The sequence below is a fragment of the Leptodactylus fuscus genome, chromosome 4 (assembly GCF_031893055.1).
Source record: "Leptodactylus fuscus isolate aLepFus1 chromosome 4, aLepFus1.hap2, whole genome shotgun sequence".
NCBI lineage: Eukaryota > Metazoa > Chordata > Amphibia > Anura > Leptodactylidae > Leptodactylus > Leptodactylus fuscus.
In genome coordinates this window covers 125,412,564-125,432,324 of record NC_134268.1, presented here as the reverse complement: position 1 = coordinate 125,432,324, position 19,761 = coordinate 125,412,564, and the positions used below count along the sequence as shown (strand labels likewise).

The window sequence follows — 19,761 nt, the reverse complement described above, 5'->3', positions numbered from 1 at the left end:
GGGACTACTTGCACCCCCCCCCTTGCCATAATCACTCAAACCTCAGCTGGAGGAAGCCTCCACTCACCCCAAGAGCCACAGGTCCAACTTCTACACCCAATACGTGTAAGGCGCAGAGGGATCGGAGAGGACAGGGCTGTGGTTGGCCAGGTACTCACGAAACATGCGCCTATACTTTTCCCTCCTGGTGACACTAGGCCCCTCAGTGGCGGTAGTTTGGCCTGGGGGGGGGGGACATTAACGTGTCCCGCACCTTGCAGAGTGTTCACCTAGTGGTTGTGGACCGGATGGCAGTTGTGACCCTCTTTGAAGAAATCTCCTCTCTGCCGCCAGCCATATTCTGCACCAGTTGCTTGTGGCAATCATTTATGCGATTGTTCCTCTCCCCTACCAGAATGAAAGACGAGATGTTATTTTTATACCGGGGGTCGAGGATTGCAAAAATCCAGTATTGGTTGCTCTGCATGATGTGAACAATGCCTTTGTCTGTGGAAAAGCAGCCCAACATGAAGTCAGCCATGTGTGCCAGAGTGTTACTTGGCATCACTTTGCTGCCCCCACCGGAAGGATCACTCTCCATTTCCTCCACTTTCAATTACCCTTCACACCATCCACACTGAAGCATGGGATGCACTGAACTTCCCTGCTAGCCTCGTTGCCTCATATGGCATTACGTGCATTGTCCTGGGTACACCAAAGTCATACATGTGGGCATAAACTGCCGCTTGGGCACACATCAGAGCACAGATGTGAAGGAGCACTATGTGCTTTTGAACAGCTGATTTAGATTGTTGGATTTTGGACACCATGTCACTTTTTTCTTTTTTCTTTTTATGTACCGTATTTTTTGGACTATAAGACGCACTTTTTTTCCCCAAAATTTTTGGGGAAAAGAAGGGTGCGTCTTATAGTCTGAAGGTGGCGCCTGGCATCCGCTGTAATAGAGAGGCGGAAGCCGGCAAGTGATAGACGCCATTACAGGTGCCGGGGCCTGAGACGTCGCTGCGCTCCTCTGCCCTGCATGCAGGGCAGAGGATCGTAGCGATGTCTCAGGCCCCGGCGTCTATCCCTCCCCGGCATCCGCTTCTCTAGTACAGCGGATGCCGGGTCAGTATCCGTGGCCCCTTCTCCCCCGGGGCCGGTCCCCACCGGCCCCGTACCTGTAAAGTTGCAGGTCGGCTCCTGCGTGGCGATATCGCAGGAGCCGACCTGTTCGGGTGACAGCCGGGAGCCTAATGAGGCTCCCCGGCCTGTCACGGCTATATTAGTATTACGGCTGGTCTCTATGACCAGCCGTAATACTAATAGACAGAATGTCCCATAGACGGCAATACAGTTGTATTGCCGTCTATGGGACTTGCGATCAAGTGACCGCAGGCTCAAGCCCCCGGGGGGAATAAAATAGTAAAAAAAAAACAAAAAAAAAAAAACCTTTAAAGATATGAAATAAATAAAAGTTCTAAATCACCTCCTGTTTTTTTTTCAATACAAGGTGATCTAAGCAATAGATATCCCCCAAAATGGTATAACTAAAAAGTACTTCTGGCCCCGCAAAAAAAACCGCTCTATGCATCCCCGTACAGCTGCAGGGTCACCTGTCAATGTGGCCTTGCAGCTGTTGCAAAACTACAACTCCCATATATTAAATATTTTATCAGTTTTTGCTTCAAAATTTTTTTTCCCTATTTTCCTCCTCTAAAACCTAGGTGCATCTTATAGTCCAGTGCGTCTTATAGTCCGAAAAATACGGTAGATTGTGAGCCCCATATAGGGATCACAATGTACATTTTTACCATCAGTATGTCTTTTGTAGAATGGGAGTAAATCCACGCAAACATGGGGAGAACATACATACTTTCAGATGTTGTTCCTGGCAGGATTCGAACCCAGGACTCCAGCGCTGCAAGGCTACAGTGCAAACCACTGAGCCACCGTGTTACTCCCTGTCACATTTGTAGAGACTCTAAAATTTACCCTACAAAATGTGGTCACTGCTTGGGGAATTCCAAATTACTGGCACCTCCAGGGATCTAAAAAAAAAAAAACCAATATGGCGTCAAGAAATCCCTCCAAATCTGTACACTAAAAGCTAAAAAAGCCCAATGCTCCTTCCTTTCCCGAGTCCTGCTATGTGCCCAAGCAGCAGTTTACACCCGCATATAACTTATTTCTACCCAGGATAGCCCACTAAATAGTTTTAGGAGTGCAGGTCTCTGATGATACAAAGTGGGTGCAACGTCTTGGGCACCGAAATGGTATATTTCTTTAAAAATTAAAATTTTCACATTGTATATGAATTTTTGGAAAGCATTCATTAAGGGGTGTATTTTCTAAATTGGGGTCACTTTTGGGGGGTTTCCATTGGTTCTTTAGGGACTATGCAAATGCAATATGGCACCTCAAAACTATTCCAGCAAAATCTGCTCTCCAAAACCAAAATGCACTGTTCCCATTCTGAGCCCACCATGTACCCATACAGCAGATTATGACCACATATGGGTTAGTGCTGAGTTCAGGAAAAACTGTATAACACACTCTTATAAAAATAAAACATTTTTGACTAAATTGACGGTTAATTGAAAAAAAAAATTTTTTTTCATTTTCAAGTCCCAATGTTAATAAAATCTGTGAAAAAGCTGTAGGGTCAAACTACTCATTACATCCCTTGATATATTCTGTGAGGGGTGTAGTTTCCAAAACGGGCTCACTTTTGAAGGTTCCCTTTGTATTATTGCTCTAGGGATTCTGCTAATGCGACATGGCACCCGAAATCTAATCCAATTAAATCTGCCCTCCAAAAGCCAAATAGTGCTCTTTCCATTCCGAAACCTACCATGTAACCATAGAGTACATTATAACCACATACAGGGTATTGCCATGTTCATGACATTGGCACTGATGAACTTGGGCTAGTTGTCTTAACACCAACCCCTCTTGGCTCGTGGCCTCCCCACCAACTTCCCAACATAACCCACCTTCCCCTAGGTATACCTAAAAGAAGACAAGAACACCAAGGTTGAATAAATTGGCCACAGCAGCCGTTTTATTAACAAACAGTACAAAAATGTAATTGTCAAGGGGGAGGACCTGGAACACAGAAAAAACACAATCGTAAGCCACCAATCAATCCCCCCTACATAAAACCACACGCATACGCACCATGACCCTGCAACACCACCAGAAACAACGCCCCCCCATAGCACAACAGAGCACCCACCCGCCTCTCACACACCCACATTACAGAAAATCACCAATGCGCCGCACCACATCAGAACCCAATCTACACACAGCAGCTTCCGTAGCTGCCCCAATTTGAAAAGAATGAGGGGCGAAGGCTGAGGGGTCAAGCCCCAGGTTCCCCAAACACCTATGGAACACCCAGGTAAATTGATACCTAGACAAAAAGGACTCATCAGTGTGACAAAAGAGGGAACCTAACCTCACCCCCCTGATCTCCCCAAACACACTAAAACAACCCATCGGACACATTACTGACCCCCCCCCCCCCCGCCCGCAGATAACAAAGAGACCCGCCACCCTCTACCTTCCTGATCCATCTTTGAGCGGAAATAACAAACTCCACCCCAGCCCCACTGAATTGGAAATCCTGAAACAGTACGCCTCCGACCACCTCCCCAATCCGCAATGCGAAAAAAAAAACGCCCAGGAAAAAGCTAGCCTAGAAAGAGCCACCTCAAAGGGGGAAGAACAGACACCCGGCAAAATCCCCCGAAACATTTTAACAATGGAAATTAGACCAAACGGCGACCGTCCGGCCTGGGCCGCCCCCTCCTGAAACCCTGAAGCGCCTGCACCACTAGAAAGTCTTTAGACACATCAGTCCACCCCCTCAAACGGAAACCAAAAGCCAAATCTCTATGAGCTGGAACAAATGCGAAACCGACCAACCAGACAGAGAGACCCGCTATACCAAGAACAAAATCTCCATGCACCGTACCTCATCCGAATCAACCCCCCCTAACTCCCCCCATACCTGCTCAAACTCATGCCAGGCGGCCTTATAAGCCACCCTGGTACCTTCTGCAATGGTCAACTCACTAGCTATGGCGAGACTACTTCTCACAGGTGCTCCGGACAAGGGAGTTCCACGACGTCTGCCCCTGGCACCTCCTGCCGAAAACGCTCCCACTGAAAATGAGAAAGAGAGTCGGCAATGACATTAGAGACACCAGGAACATGCACCGCCACCACCCACGCGTTTAACTCTAACCAACGCAGCACCAACGCAGCACCAACGGAGCAGCGTGACCACCGACTGGTTGTCACAATGGAAATGAACCTTCCTGTCGTGAAAACGCGACAATACCTCCAATGCCACAACAGGGTGGTGACACATTGCTATGACAGCTTTAAGACTATTGAAAGCTCCCAGGACTGTCACTACTAAGATTCTCATACATGTTGCCAGAGACAGCATGCAATAGACAATCATTAATTTTACCATAATCATTGAATCTTTTTTAACATAACCATTCAAAAATGAAGATTAATATGAACAACAGAAAATCTGTCACAAAAAAATGTGGTCTTAGTAAGACAATGATCTTTTCAAAGAATACATTTGGGCTAAGGCCCCACAGGGCGGAAACGCAGCGTTTTTGGGCATTACCAGCATAGTGAATGCAATTTTGTCTAATCCTAGCCCGACACTGCAGAAAAAAAACACTGCGGAAAAGCTACGTTTTTCAAAAATGTTTGCGTTTTTTAAAAACGCAGCATGTCAATTATAGTTGCGGAATTATAGTTGCGCATAAATCCCATCCACTTTACAAGTACTGTAAAACGCCGCGATTTTTCTCGCAGCGTTTCCAGCCCGTGGGGCCCCAGCCTAAATAGCAGAGGACCATAATTCTTTAGGATTTTCAACATAGCCTTTCAATTACCTTTATTGCACATGAGAAACTCGAGCAAAAACGCGATGAAAAACCCAACAGAAAACTCATATGCATTTCCTCAGCACAAAACTGAAAAACGCAATGAAAAATGGATGTACATGTGCATTTTTTTCCGCGATAGAAAACGTAACATTTTCTCTGCGTTTTTTTACGCTGCGTTTTTTTGTTGCATTTCTACCCAGTGGGGCCTTATCCTTGGAGAGATTTCACTGTATCTTGGAGAAGTTTCTCCTGACCTTGGCTCAAAAAATGCAGCAAAACCTGCAACAAAAAAAACTTGTTTCCGCAATGGGGAGCCTTAGCTAAAAAGGGGTATATTTTTATATAAGTTCATCATTACTCATAGAAAATGGCTAATCAAATAGTAGACCAGAAAAAGGCCCAATAAACTCTCCCTTTTGTACAACTGTTTGAGCATTGTTGACACAGGAGATACAATTGTATTTTTGAAAGTCGCAGCATGTCAATTATACCTAAGGAAACGCTACCATTTTCCATACAGGTATATAAGGGCAGAAAGTCTTTCTGTGAAAAATGCTGCAGTCTTTTCCGCAGCGTTTTTTGGCTGCAGCCTTTGCCTATAGCTGTTTATTAGAACACTGCTGCATAACCATGCTTTACTCTTTTATATGTTGGATAAAGTGACGGGAGTCATGACCTAAGTCAATGAATTTAATGTGTTCCCTAAAATGACATGAACTCTATATTGTTTTCCAATATTATAATACTGGTATCGGTAAAAATTTACATAAATCACCCAATGTGTCCCCCCTATAAATAGGTTCTTAGATTTTAAATTGTGAGAGTAAATATCACAGTGACTGCAGGTATAATTCCCTCTGGGAATGTACCTTTCTAACCAATTATATCTCCCAGTTAACATACCTGCTGCAAATCAATGTATATTTTAACATAACATTCCTCCTAAAAGTGACAATTGGATGACAACTGAAATATCTCAGCTAACTCTGGACCATTCTTAATTATATTCCAATTGTTTAGGTTGTGAATTATACCTAATCCTACGGTTGTCGCAATTGTATTAAGCATATATGCTAGTCAGGGCCGGCTCCAGGTTTTTATGGGCCCTTGGGCGACAGAGCCTCAGTGGGCCCTCTTGTAAAGGAGGTGGGGGAGTCGAGACACTGTGCGTTGCAGATGAAGTGAGTGACGTCATGCAGGAGTGTGGCGTCACCAATGCCATACCTCCCAATCTTTTAAAGAGTAGAAAGAGGGGCAAAATGTGCGGCGCGCTCTGCGCGCCGTGGCAAATTTAGCTCCGCCCTCTTTTATGTTGATTCCACCCATTCTCATTCATTTATTATGTGCTCCCACACAGTATAATCCTCCTACAGTCACCCGTAAATTATATGCCCCCCTCCATCTCTCCCCCAGTTTCATATACACCCTTCCTCTGCCCCTAGTTTCATGTCTCCCCTCCATCTCTGTCCCCAGTTTCATCATGTTCTCCCCCTTCATCTGCCCACAGTTTAATGTCCCCCGTCTCTGCCCCAGTGTCATGCCATTCCCCCCCTCCCCTTCATTTGCCCCTTCAGTTTCATTGGGCCCCCTCCATCTCTGTCCCCAGTTTCATGCCGTTCTCTCCCCACCCCCCCTTCATTTGCCCCCTCAGTTTCACTGGGCCCCCTCCATCTCTGTCCCCAGTGTCATGCTGTTCTCCCCCCCTCCATCTGCCCCAGTGTCATGCTGTTCTCCGCCCCTCCATCTGCCCCAGTGTCATGCTGTTCCCCCCTCCCCTTCATTTGCCCCCCAGTTTCTTTGGGCCCCCTCCATCTCTGTCCCCAGTTTCATGCCGTTCTCTCCCCACCCCCTTCATCTTCTCCAGTGTCATGCCGTTCCCCCCCCTCCCCTTCATTTGCCCCCCAGTTTCATGGGCCCCCTTCATTATGTTTCACCTTAATATGTAATACAAAACAAACACTTACATCACTCACCTTCCCTCGTTCCCCCGACGCTCCTCTCTCCGCTCTCCCTCCAATCACATACGCGATGCAGGAGCTGTGAGATCAGCTCCTGCTTAGCTCCGGACCGGCTTGCGTGTGTAGGCGTGATGTGATGACGTCATCGCGCCTACACACGCAAGCCGGGGCCGGAGCTTTAAAGCAGGAGCTGATCTCACAGCTCCTGCATAGCGTATGTATTTCAGCTCATCGGCGGACGGACGCCGATGAGCTGAAATTGTGACAGGCAAGTGCCGGGGGGCCCCCAGAGGCTCCCCTGGGTCCTCCAATCATTAAACTCAGGGGTCTATAATAATAGTAAAGAGATTGTAGTGAAGAGATGATCCGCAATCACTCCAGGAGCCGGTAATAAAATTCCAATACTTTATTCCATTAAAGTTAAAATCGACAGCATACAAAAATAGGTAGGAAAACACACATAGTGGTTAAAAGGGTCGCTTACGCGTTTCGGGGTTGCCCCCTTAATCATAGCTATGATTCAGTGTTGGCCAAAAGTATTGGCACCCCTGCAATTCTGTCTTATAATACTCATTTTCTTCCAGAAAATGATTGCAAGCACAAGCTCTTTGGTATTAATATCTTCATTTATTTTGCTTGCAATGAAAAAACACAAAAGAGAATGAAAAAAAAGTCAAATCATTAATCATTTTACACAAAACTAAAAAAATGGGCCGGACAAAAGTATTGGCACCCTCAGCCTAATACTTGGTAGCACAACCTTTAGACAAAATAACTGCGAACAACCGCTTCCAGTAACCATCAATGAGTTTCTTACAACGCTCTGCTGGAATTTTAGACCATTCTTCTTTGGCAAACTGCTCCAGGTCCCTGAGATTTGAAGGGTGCCTTCTCCAAACTGCCATTTTGAGATCTCTCCACAGGTGTTCTATGGGATTCAGGTCTGGACTCATTGCTGGCCACTTTAGAAGTCTCCATTGCTTTCTCTCAAACCATTTTCTAGTTCTTTTTGAAGTGTGTTTTGGGTCATTGTCCTGCTGGAAGACCCATGACCTCTGAGGGAGACCCAGCTTTCTCACACTGGGCCCTACATTATGCCGCAAAATTTGTTGGTAGTCTTCAGACTTCATAATGCCATGCACACGGTCAAGCAGTCCAGTGCCAGAGGTAGCAAAGCAACCCCAAAACATCAGGGAACCTCCGCCATGTTTGACTGTAGGGACCGTGGACTGTGTTCTTTTCTTTGAAGGCCTCTTTTTTTTTTTTCCTGTAAACTCTATGTTGATGCCTTTTCCCAAAAAGCTCTACTTTTGTCTCATCTGACCAGAGAACATTCTTCCAAAACGTTTTTGGCTTTCTCAGGTAAGTTTTGGCAAACTGCAGCCTGGCTTTTTTATGTCTCTGGCTAAGAAGTGGCGTCTTTCTGGGTATCCTACTATACAGTCCCTTTTAATTCAGACGCCGACGGATAGTACGGGTTGACACTGCTGTACCCTCGGACTGCAGGGCAGCTTAAACTTGTTTGGATGTTAGTCGAGGTTCTTTATCCACCATCCGCACAATCTTTTGTTGAAATCTCTTGTCAATTTTTCCTTTCCGTCCACATCTTAGGGAGGTTAGCCACAGTGCCATGGGCTTTAAACTTCTTGATGACACTGCGCACGGTAGACAAGGAACATTCAGTTCTTTGGAGATGGACTTGTAGCCTTGAGATTGCTCATGCTTCCTCACAATTTTGCTTCTCAAGTCCTCAGACAGTTCTTTGGTCTTCTTTCTTTTCTCCATGCTCAATGTGGTATACACAAGGACACAGGACAGAGGTTGAGTCAACTTTAATCCATTTCAACTGGCTGCAAGTGTGATTTAGTTATTGCCACCACCTGTTAGGTGCCTCAGGTAAGTAACAGGTGCTGTTAATAACACAAATTAGAGAAGCATCACATGATTTTTCAAACAGTGCCAATACTTTTGTCCACCCCCTTTTTATGTTTGCTGTGGAATTATATCCAATTTGGCTTTTTGACAATTGTTTTTGTGGTTTTCCATTGAAGACAAATTAAATGAAGATTATAATACCAAAGAATTTGTGTTTGCAATAATTTTATGGAAGACAATTAGTATTATCTGACAGAATTGCAGGGGTGCCAATACTTTTGGCCAACATTGTATTAGTCTTTTCTGTACTTATTTGCAATTATTTTGTTTGCACTAAATAACTTGTTTCTATTTTTTTTCTAATTTTTCAGTCACCACCAAAGGGTGCCACTATTCCTTATCGTCCAAAGTCTGCCTCTGGACCTATTATTTTTGCGGGAGGCCAGGTAAGAGCGGATACCATTTTGGCCTCAGCTGGAAATCAAACCGTCCTGGCCCAACCTCAGCCAACACCTGTTAGTTTACTCTTTCTTTCTGGTATAGTATAAGACTGTATGCATTGTGCAACTAAAGATTAATTTACTCCAACTGCTTTGTCATTTCACATTGTCACTGAATAAGGACATCATAAGGCCATATCACTGAAAAAAAGGCCATATTTATGTTATGTCAGTTGAAACTATGGTTCTCTGCAGGATGCAAGCAGGCCCATTTAATATATGATGAAGACAATGACAATGCATAATACTGATGAAACAACAACTGACACAAGCATTTCAGAGCATTTCAAATGCATACAGATAAAGCTTGCATAAGGTACTAGTCATATGATAGTGTGAGGTGCACAGCACCAAAAAAAAAAAAAATAGCCAGTTAGACGCTCACACTATTAGCTTAGGTGGGCTTTCCAGCACCTCCATTTGTGCACCTCACTATCACCAACGCCTTCCAAACTAGCAAAATGGGGCCTGGCTGCATCTTGCAAAAAATATCAATAACCATAAAAGTTTTAATTAATGTTTTGGCCAAAATAAAGTTCACAAACCAGCACCAAGGTTCTCCATGTCTTGCAAGTCTCTATACTAAAATCATTAATATATCATTGAAAAAGGACATTATATAAAAAAATATGACTTAAAGGGGTTCTCCCATCTCAGTCTTTCAGCCAGTGTCTGCTTCTCACTTCCTGTATTTCTCTCCCTCTTCCTCCCTCCTGCTGAATGGGACAAACACTTCTGCAGGTCAGATAATATGCAGATTCCTTTACAGAACGGACTCAGTGTTTACATAGAGAGGTAACCAACCAGGCTGTATCAGCAAACTGCAATTACCTGAAGCTGGCAAGAGCAGTGAGTGAGTGAGGTCACTTGTCCTATAGGTTCATGGTTATAGCAACGCTGTATAAACAATGGGAGGAATAAATTCACATACCAGGCAAACAAAGGAGAATTTCTAAAGCAATATATTTAGGAAAAAGTTTCAATTTACATAAGCTACCAGTATAGATAGAATCCTTGAGATGGGACAACCCCTTTAAAAAGGCCATATTTACCTGATGCCACATGAAACCATGCTTTAGCATTACAATTACAATTGCCACTTCTCCAGGCCATTAGTGGTTGGGAATCTACTCTGCACGTTGTTTACCTCAATCTTAATTCTGTTGCAATTTAATTTACAAATTGAATGTCCTATTCTCTTTTATCCATATTTCATGAACTACAAATCTGACCGTACAGGATACTGACACATTTTCTATATTTCTACACATTCCATGATTCCAAGTAGATTTGGCAATTGTTGAGAACCAGGGGTATAACTAAAAGGGGTGCAGAGGTACCTACCAAGCCTTGGACCCTGAGGGGCCCCCAAAGTCCTTCAGACATATAAAATATACCACTATTCTAAATAGCACAAGCTAGGTAGGGCCTGATTACAGATTTTGCACTGGGTTCCAGGAACTTCAAGTTACCTCTCTGCTAGTTGCTTGCATGGTTGTTGGAGCCTTCATTATAGTTTTTAATTGAGGGTTCAGTATGCCATGTTATGGTCAGTAGGTTTACTATTTACAGAACGTATTAAACATGTAATGAACATGCATATCCCATAAGCAACTTTAAAATTATTAAAACAAAAGTGTTTTCAGCTAATCAAAGTGAACGGAGTGCTTGCAAGAGAGCTGCTTCCAGTTCACAGGCCAGTGACATCACACTCATCAGTAGAATGGCATGTTTGCAGCTCAGTCCCATTCAAATGGATGTTTAATTGCTATACAATGTACTTTGCTTTATAAGCCACATTACTCATTAAAATGCGGTGGCCTACTTAAACAGCAGGCAGGACATTCTGGCAGGTCATTCTGGCTATCTATCTGGAAGTACTGAATGTAATGAAGTAACATCAATTTTAATGTGAATATATGTGGAGACAGTGTTAGACATATATGAATGTCATTTTGACGCAGTCACATATTTTCGGTATAATTTATAAAAAAAAAAAAATATTGTAGCACTACATCTACAGTTGTGGCAAATGTCTTCAAATGTAACATTTTATTTGCTTGTCCTTTTCTAGGCATTTGCAATTCAAGGGCAGTATGCTATTCCACATCCAGACGTGAGTTCAGCGCATGTCAATAGTATGAGACCTAAACTATTGATTTGTACTGGGCCTTTTGGTAGGAAATATTTTACATTTAAAACCTTAGATAAAAAATAATAACCAGGTGAATTGCCTAAAATTGGTAAAGTATGTTGGCCCAGATACAAATTAAAATATCTATTTCTATCATATTTTGTTTTGCATGCATTTAACTTTCACTGAGCACAGTTGTATAATCTATTTGTTAATATAACAATAAATATGAAATTTCTATTTGTTGTAATACTTATAGGGTGTTAACACACCTAGGTACAGCTATAACCGCATGCAGTCCCTTGACTGCTGTTACTTTCACATCTCTGTAAGTCAAACTCACAATTTATTTCAACTGCATTTAAGTACTGAAGTCACCGAAAGGAGTGATTTAAAACTTAACTATATACAGTCCTATGAAAAAGTTTGGGCACCCCTATTAATCTTAATCATTTTTAGTTCTAAATATTTTGGTGTTTGCAACAGCCATTTCAGTTTGATATATCTAATAACTGATGGACACAGTAATATTTCAGGATTGAAATGAGGTTTATTGTACTAACAGAAAATGCGCAATATGCATTAAACCAAAATTTGACCGGTGCAAAAGTATGGGCACCTCAACAGAAAAGTGACATTAATATTTAGTACATCCTCCTTTTGCAAAGATAACAGCCTCTAGTCGCTTCCTGTAGCTTTTAATCAGTTCCTGGATCCTGGATAAAGGTATTTTGGACAAACAATTCAAGTTCAGTTAAGTTAGATGGTCGCCGAGCATGGACAGCCCGCTTCAAATCATCCCACAGATGTTCAATGATATTCAGGTCTGGGGACTGGGATGGCCATTCCAGAACATTGTAATTGTTCCTCTGCATGAATGCCTGAGGATTTGGAGCGGTGTTTTGGATCATTGTCTTGCTGAAATATCCATCCCCGGCGTAACTTCAACTTCGTCACTGATTCTTGAACATTATTCTCAAGAATCTGCTGATACTGAGTGGAATCCATGCGACTCTCAACTTTAACAAGATTCCCGATGCCGGCATTGGCCACACAGCCCCAAAGCATGATGGAACCTCCACCAAATTTTACAGTGGGTAGCATGTGTTTTTCTTGGAATGCTGTTTCTTTTTGGACGCCATGCATAATGCCTTTTTTTTATAACCAAACAACTCAATTTTTGTTTCCAAAATGAAGCTGCCTTGTCCAAATGTGCTTTTTCATACCTCAGGCAACTCTATTTGTGGCGTACGTGCAGAAACGGCTTCTTTCTCATCACTCTCCCATACAGCTTCTATTTGTGCAAAGTGCGCTGTATAGTTGACCGATGCACAGTGACACCATCTGCAGCAAGATGATGCTGCAGCTCTTTGGAGGTGGTCTGTGGATTGTCCTTGACTGTTCTCACCATTCTTCTTCTCTGCCTTTCTGATATTTTTCTTGGCCTGCCACTTCTGGGCTTAACAAGAACTGTCCCTGTGGTCTTCCATTTCCTTACTATGTTCCTCACAGTGGAAACTGACAGGTTAAATCTCTGAGACAACGTTTTGTATCCTTCCCCTGAACAACTATGTTGAATAATCTTTGTTTTCAGATCATTTGAGAGCGGGCTGTCCATGTTCGGCGACCATCAAACTTAACTGAACTTGAATTGTTTTGTAGAAAGAAATGGTCCAAAATACCTTCATCCAGGATCCAGGAACTAATTAAAAGCTACAGGAAGCTACTAGAGGCTGTTATCTTTGCAAAAGGAGGATGTACTAAATATTAATGTCACTTTTCTGTTGAGGTGCCCATATTTTTGCACCGGTCAAATTTTGGTTTAATGCATATTGCGCATTTTCTGTTAGTACAATAAACCTCATTTCAATCCTGAAATATTACTGTGTCCATCAGTTATTAGATATATCAAACTGAAATGGCTGTTGCAAACACCAAAATATTTAGAACTAAAAATTATTAAGATTAATAGGGGTGCCCAAACTTTTTCATAGGACTGTATATATATATATATATATATATATATATAAACTTTATATGTCTCACACCACAGTAGTGTCATATATATATATATATATATATATATATATATATATATATATATATATACATATATATATATATATATATATATATATATATATATATATAGTGGCTCTGCAGGGATATATATGTCGTTAACATTCAACCATGTACACACTTCCCAGTATTATAGATATTTACTCAAACAGATAAAACACTAGAAAATCATATAAAATATTGCTGGATTATAACTGCTTTGAAGTATTAAGCAAAAACCCACACTTGTAAATATCTAGTGTCAGCAAACCAAATCCAATTGCTCAAAATACCAGACTGTTAATGTCTGTTTCCGGTGTAGCCTTTTAGCAGCTTGTTAGGCTGGGCAGGGCCAGTTTTAGACTAAATGAGGCCCTGGGCAAGCTTGAAAGTGGGACCCCAAATAATTATTATACCAAAAACAGTTATATTTTTCAGTTACAGTTAGTCAGTTTAGGACAGTGGTCTCAAAATGCAGCCCTCAGGCTGTAATCCAGCCGGATCAGCAGAACCAGGGAGATAAGAACCCCCAGCTTGGTTCTAAAGCTTCCCAAGCTTGTAGGCCACAAATCTACAGCCTACAAGCTTGGGCCAACCTTATTGTATATAGTTATCTCTCCGCTCCACAGCACATCCTGCTCTCTAACCCTGCAGCAGGTGAACTGCCAGAAGCAATGAGGCAAGTACTGGCTGGGGGGAAATTAGCTGAGGGGCCATTGCAGGGGGCAACATTAAAATGTGCGGGGCTACTGCAGTGACTACATAGCAGTAATCTGCATGTGTTTACTTCAGCCTGGGCACATAATATACAGAAACATACAGGGTCTGCATAAAACAACCATACAGTGGCTGCATAACACCACTAGAGATGAGTGAAGATATTCGTTTCGAATAGCCGCTCAATATTCGACTATTCAATCGAATATCGAACCCCATTATAGTTTATAGGAGGAAATGCTTCACTACAAGGGATCCTACCATTCGACTCAGGAAGTTCACCAAGTCCACTATCACACCCCAGGAAATGATGCCAACACCCTGGAAAGCAACTGGGACAGCAGGGGAAGCATGTCTGGGAGCATCAAGTACCTTTATTATGTTGGGATCTCCTGTCAGCTTGCGATATGCCGAAGCTGAATTTTTCGCATAGGAATGCATTGACCAGTCTACAGGATTTGGCCAATCAATGCTGGTTCTTCATAAGGAGGCGGAGTCTAAAATCGAACCATAGCAGTTTCCATTCTGGTCCGATTTTAGACTCCGCCTCCTCCGGCAGAACCAGCGTTGATTGGCCGAATGCATGTAGACTGGCCAGTCAACGCTGGTCAATGCATTTCAATAGTGAGATATAGCAGAGCTGGCCATGCGGTTAGCCTGCCTAGAGCTCTGCGCTACACCCAACCATCCCTCCAGCTACTCCTCCTGTACTTAACACGACTAGCTCAGCTTGGCTATTCCTTAGTACTATTAACACGCACAGCTCGGCTATTCCTTAGTGTAATAGCCCAGCTGAGCGTGTTAGTCTGCTGCATATCTGCCAGCTCTCCTACATCTCCTACACGCTCAGCTTGGCTATTCCTAAGTACTACTAACACACTCAGCTCGGCTATTCCTTAGTGTAATAGCTCAGCTGAGCGTGTTAGTAATACTAAGGAATAGCCAAGCTGAGCGTGTTAGTACTACTGCCTGTAGATCTGTCCCTGTCTCACATTCATATAGTTCACAGTCCCAAATTAGTCGAATGGTAAATCCACCATTCGTCTAAATTGGAGGTTATCTGTTTCCGGCCGCCAATTCCTTTTTCCGATTTTTTTTCACTGCCTACATTTTCGTAGTTCCTGTCCCACCTCCCCTGCACTTATTGGTGCATAAAACACACCAGGGAAGGTGGGAGGGAAATCGTATTTTTAGTGAGTTTCCCACCTGGTGTTCAATTGGAATCGAACACCTCGAACAGCCTGATATTCGATCGAATATCAATTCGATTGAACGCCGTTTGCTCATCTCTAAACACCACCATACAGTATCAAAACACAGCTATCAGAATAACTAGATAATACCACTATACCATGATAATTGGGTAGTACTTAATAATACCACAACACCACAACTAAAAAAAACACTGATTGAATAACACGACCATAGACAGTCTTACTAAAATTACCACACACCAACTGCATAATACCACTAAACTGTGACTAAATATCACCATATCATACAATGACTGAATAATACCACCATACAGTAACTAAACAATATCACCATACAGTGACTGGATAATGCCACTATACATTGACTAAATAATACCCCCATATCATACACTGACTGAATAATACTACTATACCATGCCTGGTTAATACTACCATTATATTAGGAGTGGTATACATTGACCATATCTATAACATTTAGAACAAAAGGGATATGCTGGTAGAAAAGCATTTCCTTGAATGTCATGAATGCTGTGATTTCAAGAGACTGACGCTATTTCACACTAGTGTTCGTCTCTCTCTGTCGTTCAGGTCTTCATGGGGATCCGAAAGACAGAATCGGGTAACCAATTTTTTATCCCATCTGCAAAAATGTGGTTACCCACGCACCCAACATACTATAATGGGGTCTGAAAGGTTTCCACTGGTTTTATACTGAAACGGTGGAGAGAAAAGTGCTCTGCACAAGACATTTCTCTCCGTCAATTATAGATGGAATCTGTGGTAGACACTCCCACGTAGATTCCAACATAGATGTGAAACTAGACTTAGTATGTCTGCTAAAGAGTACATTTGAAACAACAACATCTTAAAAAAGAAAGCCAATGGATTTTTAGACTTAGTGCTCATTCACAAGACAGGGTTCTTTGGCCACTTACTAGCTGTTGGGTTAATGGCCTGCACACAGCCTCATAGACCTATATGGATCTATCCACATAACTGTTGTTTTAAAATCCTGTGTGACAAATTTGAGAAAAAAATAGAAGCTGACATGTATTGGGCTGTTCACATATGTATGTCTGTTCGTGAAAACTTACATGGCTGAGTACATTGTCCTGTTGTGTGAATGAGCACTAAGGCTATGTTAACAGGGCATATATTCACAGCAGATTAGCCAGCAGTTAGTCCACTGTTATGTGCAATAGCAGCAAAATGGATGAGATTTAAACTAGATTTAGACAAGAATAGTGACCCACAAAACAGCCCAAAATAGAGCAAGTCTCCATTCTTTTTTTCCCATCCCATTGGTCTGTGGTAGAGAGGAGCGAGTAGTATTCGATCAAATACCTCCCCACCATAGGTATGCGTGTAAGCGGTCGAACACCAAGGGGTTAAATGCATCGAATATTTGATCGGATACCGCCACAAAATCCGTCTCCAAAAAACTCCGGGTGAACTAACCCATAGTGAGTAAGTATAGCTGCACAGGTCTCACTCTATGCAATATATATATATATATATATATATATATATATATATATATATATACATATATATATATATATATATTGTAAGCTGATGGCTGGTCAGGTAATGGAGGGGGTGTACGTCTCACCCAGACTACTAAGGTCGGTGAGATGAGAAAACTCCAGAAAGAATGTTTATCAGCAGATAATTCTGTCTGCTGAGTGTTATTTCAAAGTTCTGGTTACTGGGCTGGAATTTTAGGAATGGCAGGTAGGTTTGGTAGTGGGACCTGTCATTCCACCCCCTCTCCAGTCCACACTTTGGCGATGTTCCGGCAGCTGTTGAGAGTCTCTTCATCTAGGAGCAAAAAATTGAAGGAATCCGGCAACACTCCAAATTCATAAAATTTAACTTTTACTTTTCAATTTCAAAATGCATCTTCCAAGTGACAAAAAACATGTTAGGAAAAACCCCCTTAAAAAATGCTGCTAATGCGTTTTGAGATATTACATCTCTTCATCAAAGCTGCTTTCAGGTTTCCGTTAGGGGACCCCCAAACAGAAACCTAATCCACTTAAGAAAGCGGTTACCAGTGGAAAATGACTATAATAGGGTCTGCCATGTTTCTATCCGAAAACGAAGAAAAATGTATAGCAAGCCGCATTTTTCTCTACACATTTTCAAGTGAAAAGGGGAACCGAATCTCCGAACGGAGTGCCAGCGATGGTGTGAACCCAGCCTGACTAGGGATTATACTCATGATTGCTATTTTGATGGTCTGCTAACATAGACCGTCAAAAAATAAGGTCATGTCCTAGTTTCAACTGTTTTCAAGGATGTATGAGGAATGTGTGAAAACTGGTACCCATTGGGTGCAAGACAACCATGTAAATGGATGTTTTTCCATTTTGCTCCTTAGTCGTGTGCATAAAGCCTTACTGAGGATATGTAGATAAAATTGTTATGTCAGTCCAGGTAGCTACAACAGGGCTAAGGAATAGCAGTAAGAAATCTCGCCCTGCACTACTCCCACTAGCTAACCCGGTCCCTGCCTCACGGGTGTAGGTCGGCTGTTCTCAGGCTAAGCCTGACCCCGACGGCTCCTCTCTCACTGATACCGTAGGCCTAGAGGGAAGTGGGAGAAGGAATGCCCTATAAGATCTCTAGGGACTGGAGACTAAAAGGGGGTCACCCCTAACGAACAAGTGAAGCTGCTACTGACAGGGACTGACAAGGGTGTGCGCTGACTAACAACACAAGCAGCACACAGGAAAAATGTGGGAAAGGATTCCCCCAAACCAATATGGGAAGGAACCTTACACTAGGAAACAAACACAGGGAAACTGAGTAGAAATCAAAGGATAAGGCAATTCACTCACACAGTCAATTACACACAGAGGTAGGATTGGTGAACACAGAAGGGAAAACACACAAACCAACTAGTTCACCCAAACCTCCCAAAAACCAACCACGGAACTTCCTCTATCCCAGATAACCACCTACTCCTCCTGCTAAGGCCTAGCTCTGTAAAAGCGACACTCAGCACAGAACCATGGGAGGCATGGGTTTAAATACAGAGTAGAGACCACTCCTCCCAGGTGCAAATGGGAGGACAGACTAATCAACCAGGAAATAAAGCTGCCACCAGCAGTGCGCGCGTGCAAGTCAGAAGGTGTGCATCAATACCCACGACAGGACAACCCCGCAGCGCCAGGATGCCACCCCAGACACCGCGCAGCCAAAAACTCCCCAGGTAAGAAAAATAGAAAGCAATGAACCAAAATACTCCTAACAGGATCCTCCCCTCAAGGAGAAGACTCCGGATTCTCTAGGAGCATCCTTCTTCGGGAACTCCTTGTGGAATTTCTCCACGAGTCTGGGGGCTGACATATCTGACTCCAGAACCCAAGAATTATCCTCAGGACCGTATCCCTTCCATGCCACCAGATACCGTAGCTTCCCCCGAACATATTTGCTATCCAGAACTCGGGATATCTCATACTCCCCGGACTCAGAAACTGGTGGAACCTTAACTGGAGACATTCCCTTCTTGGCCTTCTTTAACAAGGAGACATGGAACACCCAGTTTATCTTCCACCTTTTAGGTAGTTGCAGCTGCGCCGCCACTTCATTTACCATCTTGATGATCTTAAAAGGACCCACAAACCTGGGACCCAGCTTCTTGCTAGGAACCTTCAACCTGATATTCTTGGTGGACAACCAAACCATCTCACCAGGGAAGAACTGCAACTCTCCTCTCTTCCTATCCACCTGGACCTTAGCCTGGTGCGACGCCCGCACCAGATTCTCTCGGATACGGGACCATACCCCTTGCAGCTTTTTAGAAAATAGCTCCTCCTCCGGAACTGGGGAAGAAATGGAAGAAAATACTCCGAAAACAGGATGTCTACCACCGGAGCAAAAAAAAGGTGTGGTACCTGTGGCGTTGGAATCATGGTTGTTTAGGGAAAATTCTGCCAGGGGGAGAAAGTCAGCCCAATTATTCTGATTCTCTCGAACAAAACACCTCAAAAACTGTTCCACATCCTGATTCTTCCTCTCTGTTTGCCCGTTAGACTCCGGGTGAAACCCGGAGGAAAACGACAGTGTAACTCCCAACCTGCTGCAAAAAGCCCGCCAGAATTTAGCCACAAATTGCGGACCCCTGTCCGAAACGATCTCCTCAGGAAGACCATGCAACCTTACAATTTCTTTAATAAATGCCTCTGATAGTGTCTTAGCACATGGCAGCCTGGAAAACGGGATCAAATGGCACATTTTCATGAAGCGGTCAACGACTACCCAAATGACCGTGAAACCCTTAGACACCGGAAGGCCCGTGATGAAATCCATAGACAGATGAGTCCAAGGTGCCTTAGGAGGTTCCAATGGATGTAGAAGACCGTGGGGACGGGTATGCGACGCCTTGGCTCTTGCACAGAC

General features: G+C 43.2%; 1 protein-coding gene across 2 annotated transcripts in view; it reads left to right on the top strand.

Moving 5' to 3' along the window:
- LOC142200577 (poly(rC)-binding protein 3-like) overlaps positions 1 to 19,761 on the top strand; it is a 411,290-nt gene that overhangs the window by 268,692 nt on the left and 122,837 nt on the right. For both annotated transcript variants that reach the window (XM_075271023.1, XM_075271022.1), the window contains 2 exons: positions 9,103 to 9,246; positions 11,306 to 11,347. In XM_075271023.1, the coding sequence (XP_075127124.1) occupies positions 9,103 to 9,246; positions 11,306 to 11,347 (186 nt within the window). The remainder of the gene's footprint in view (positions 1 to 9,102; positions 9,247 to 11,305; positions 11,348 to 19,761) is intronic.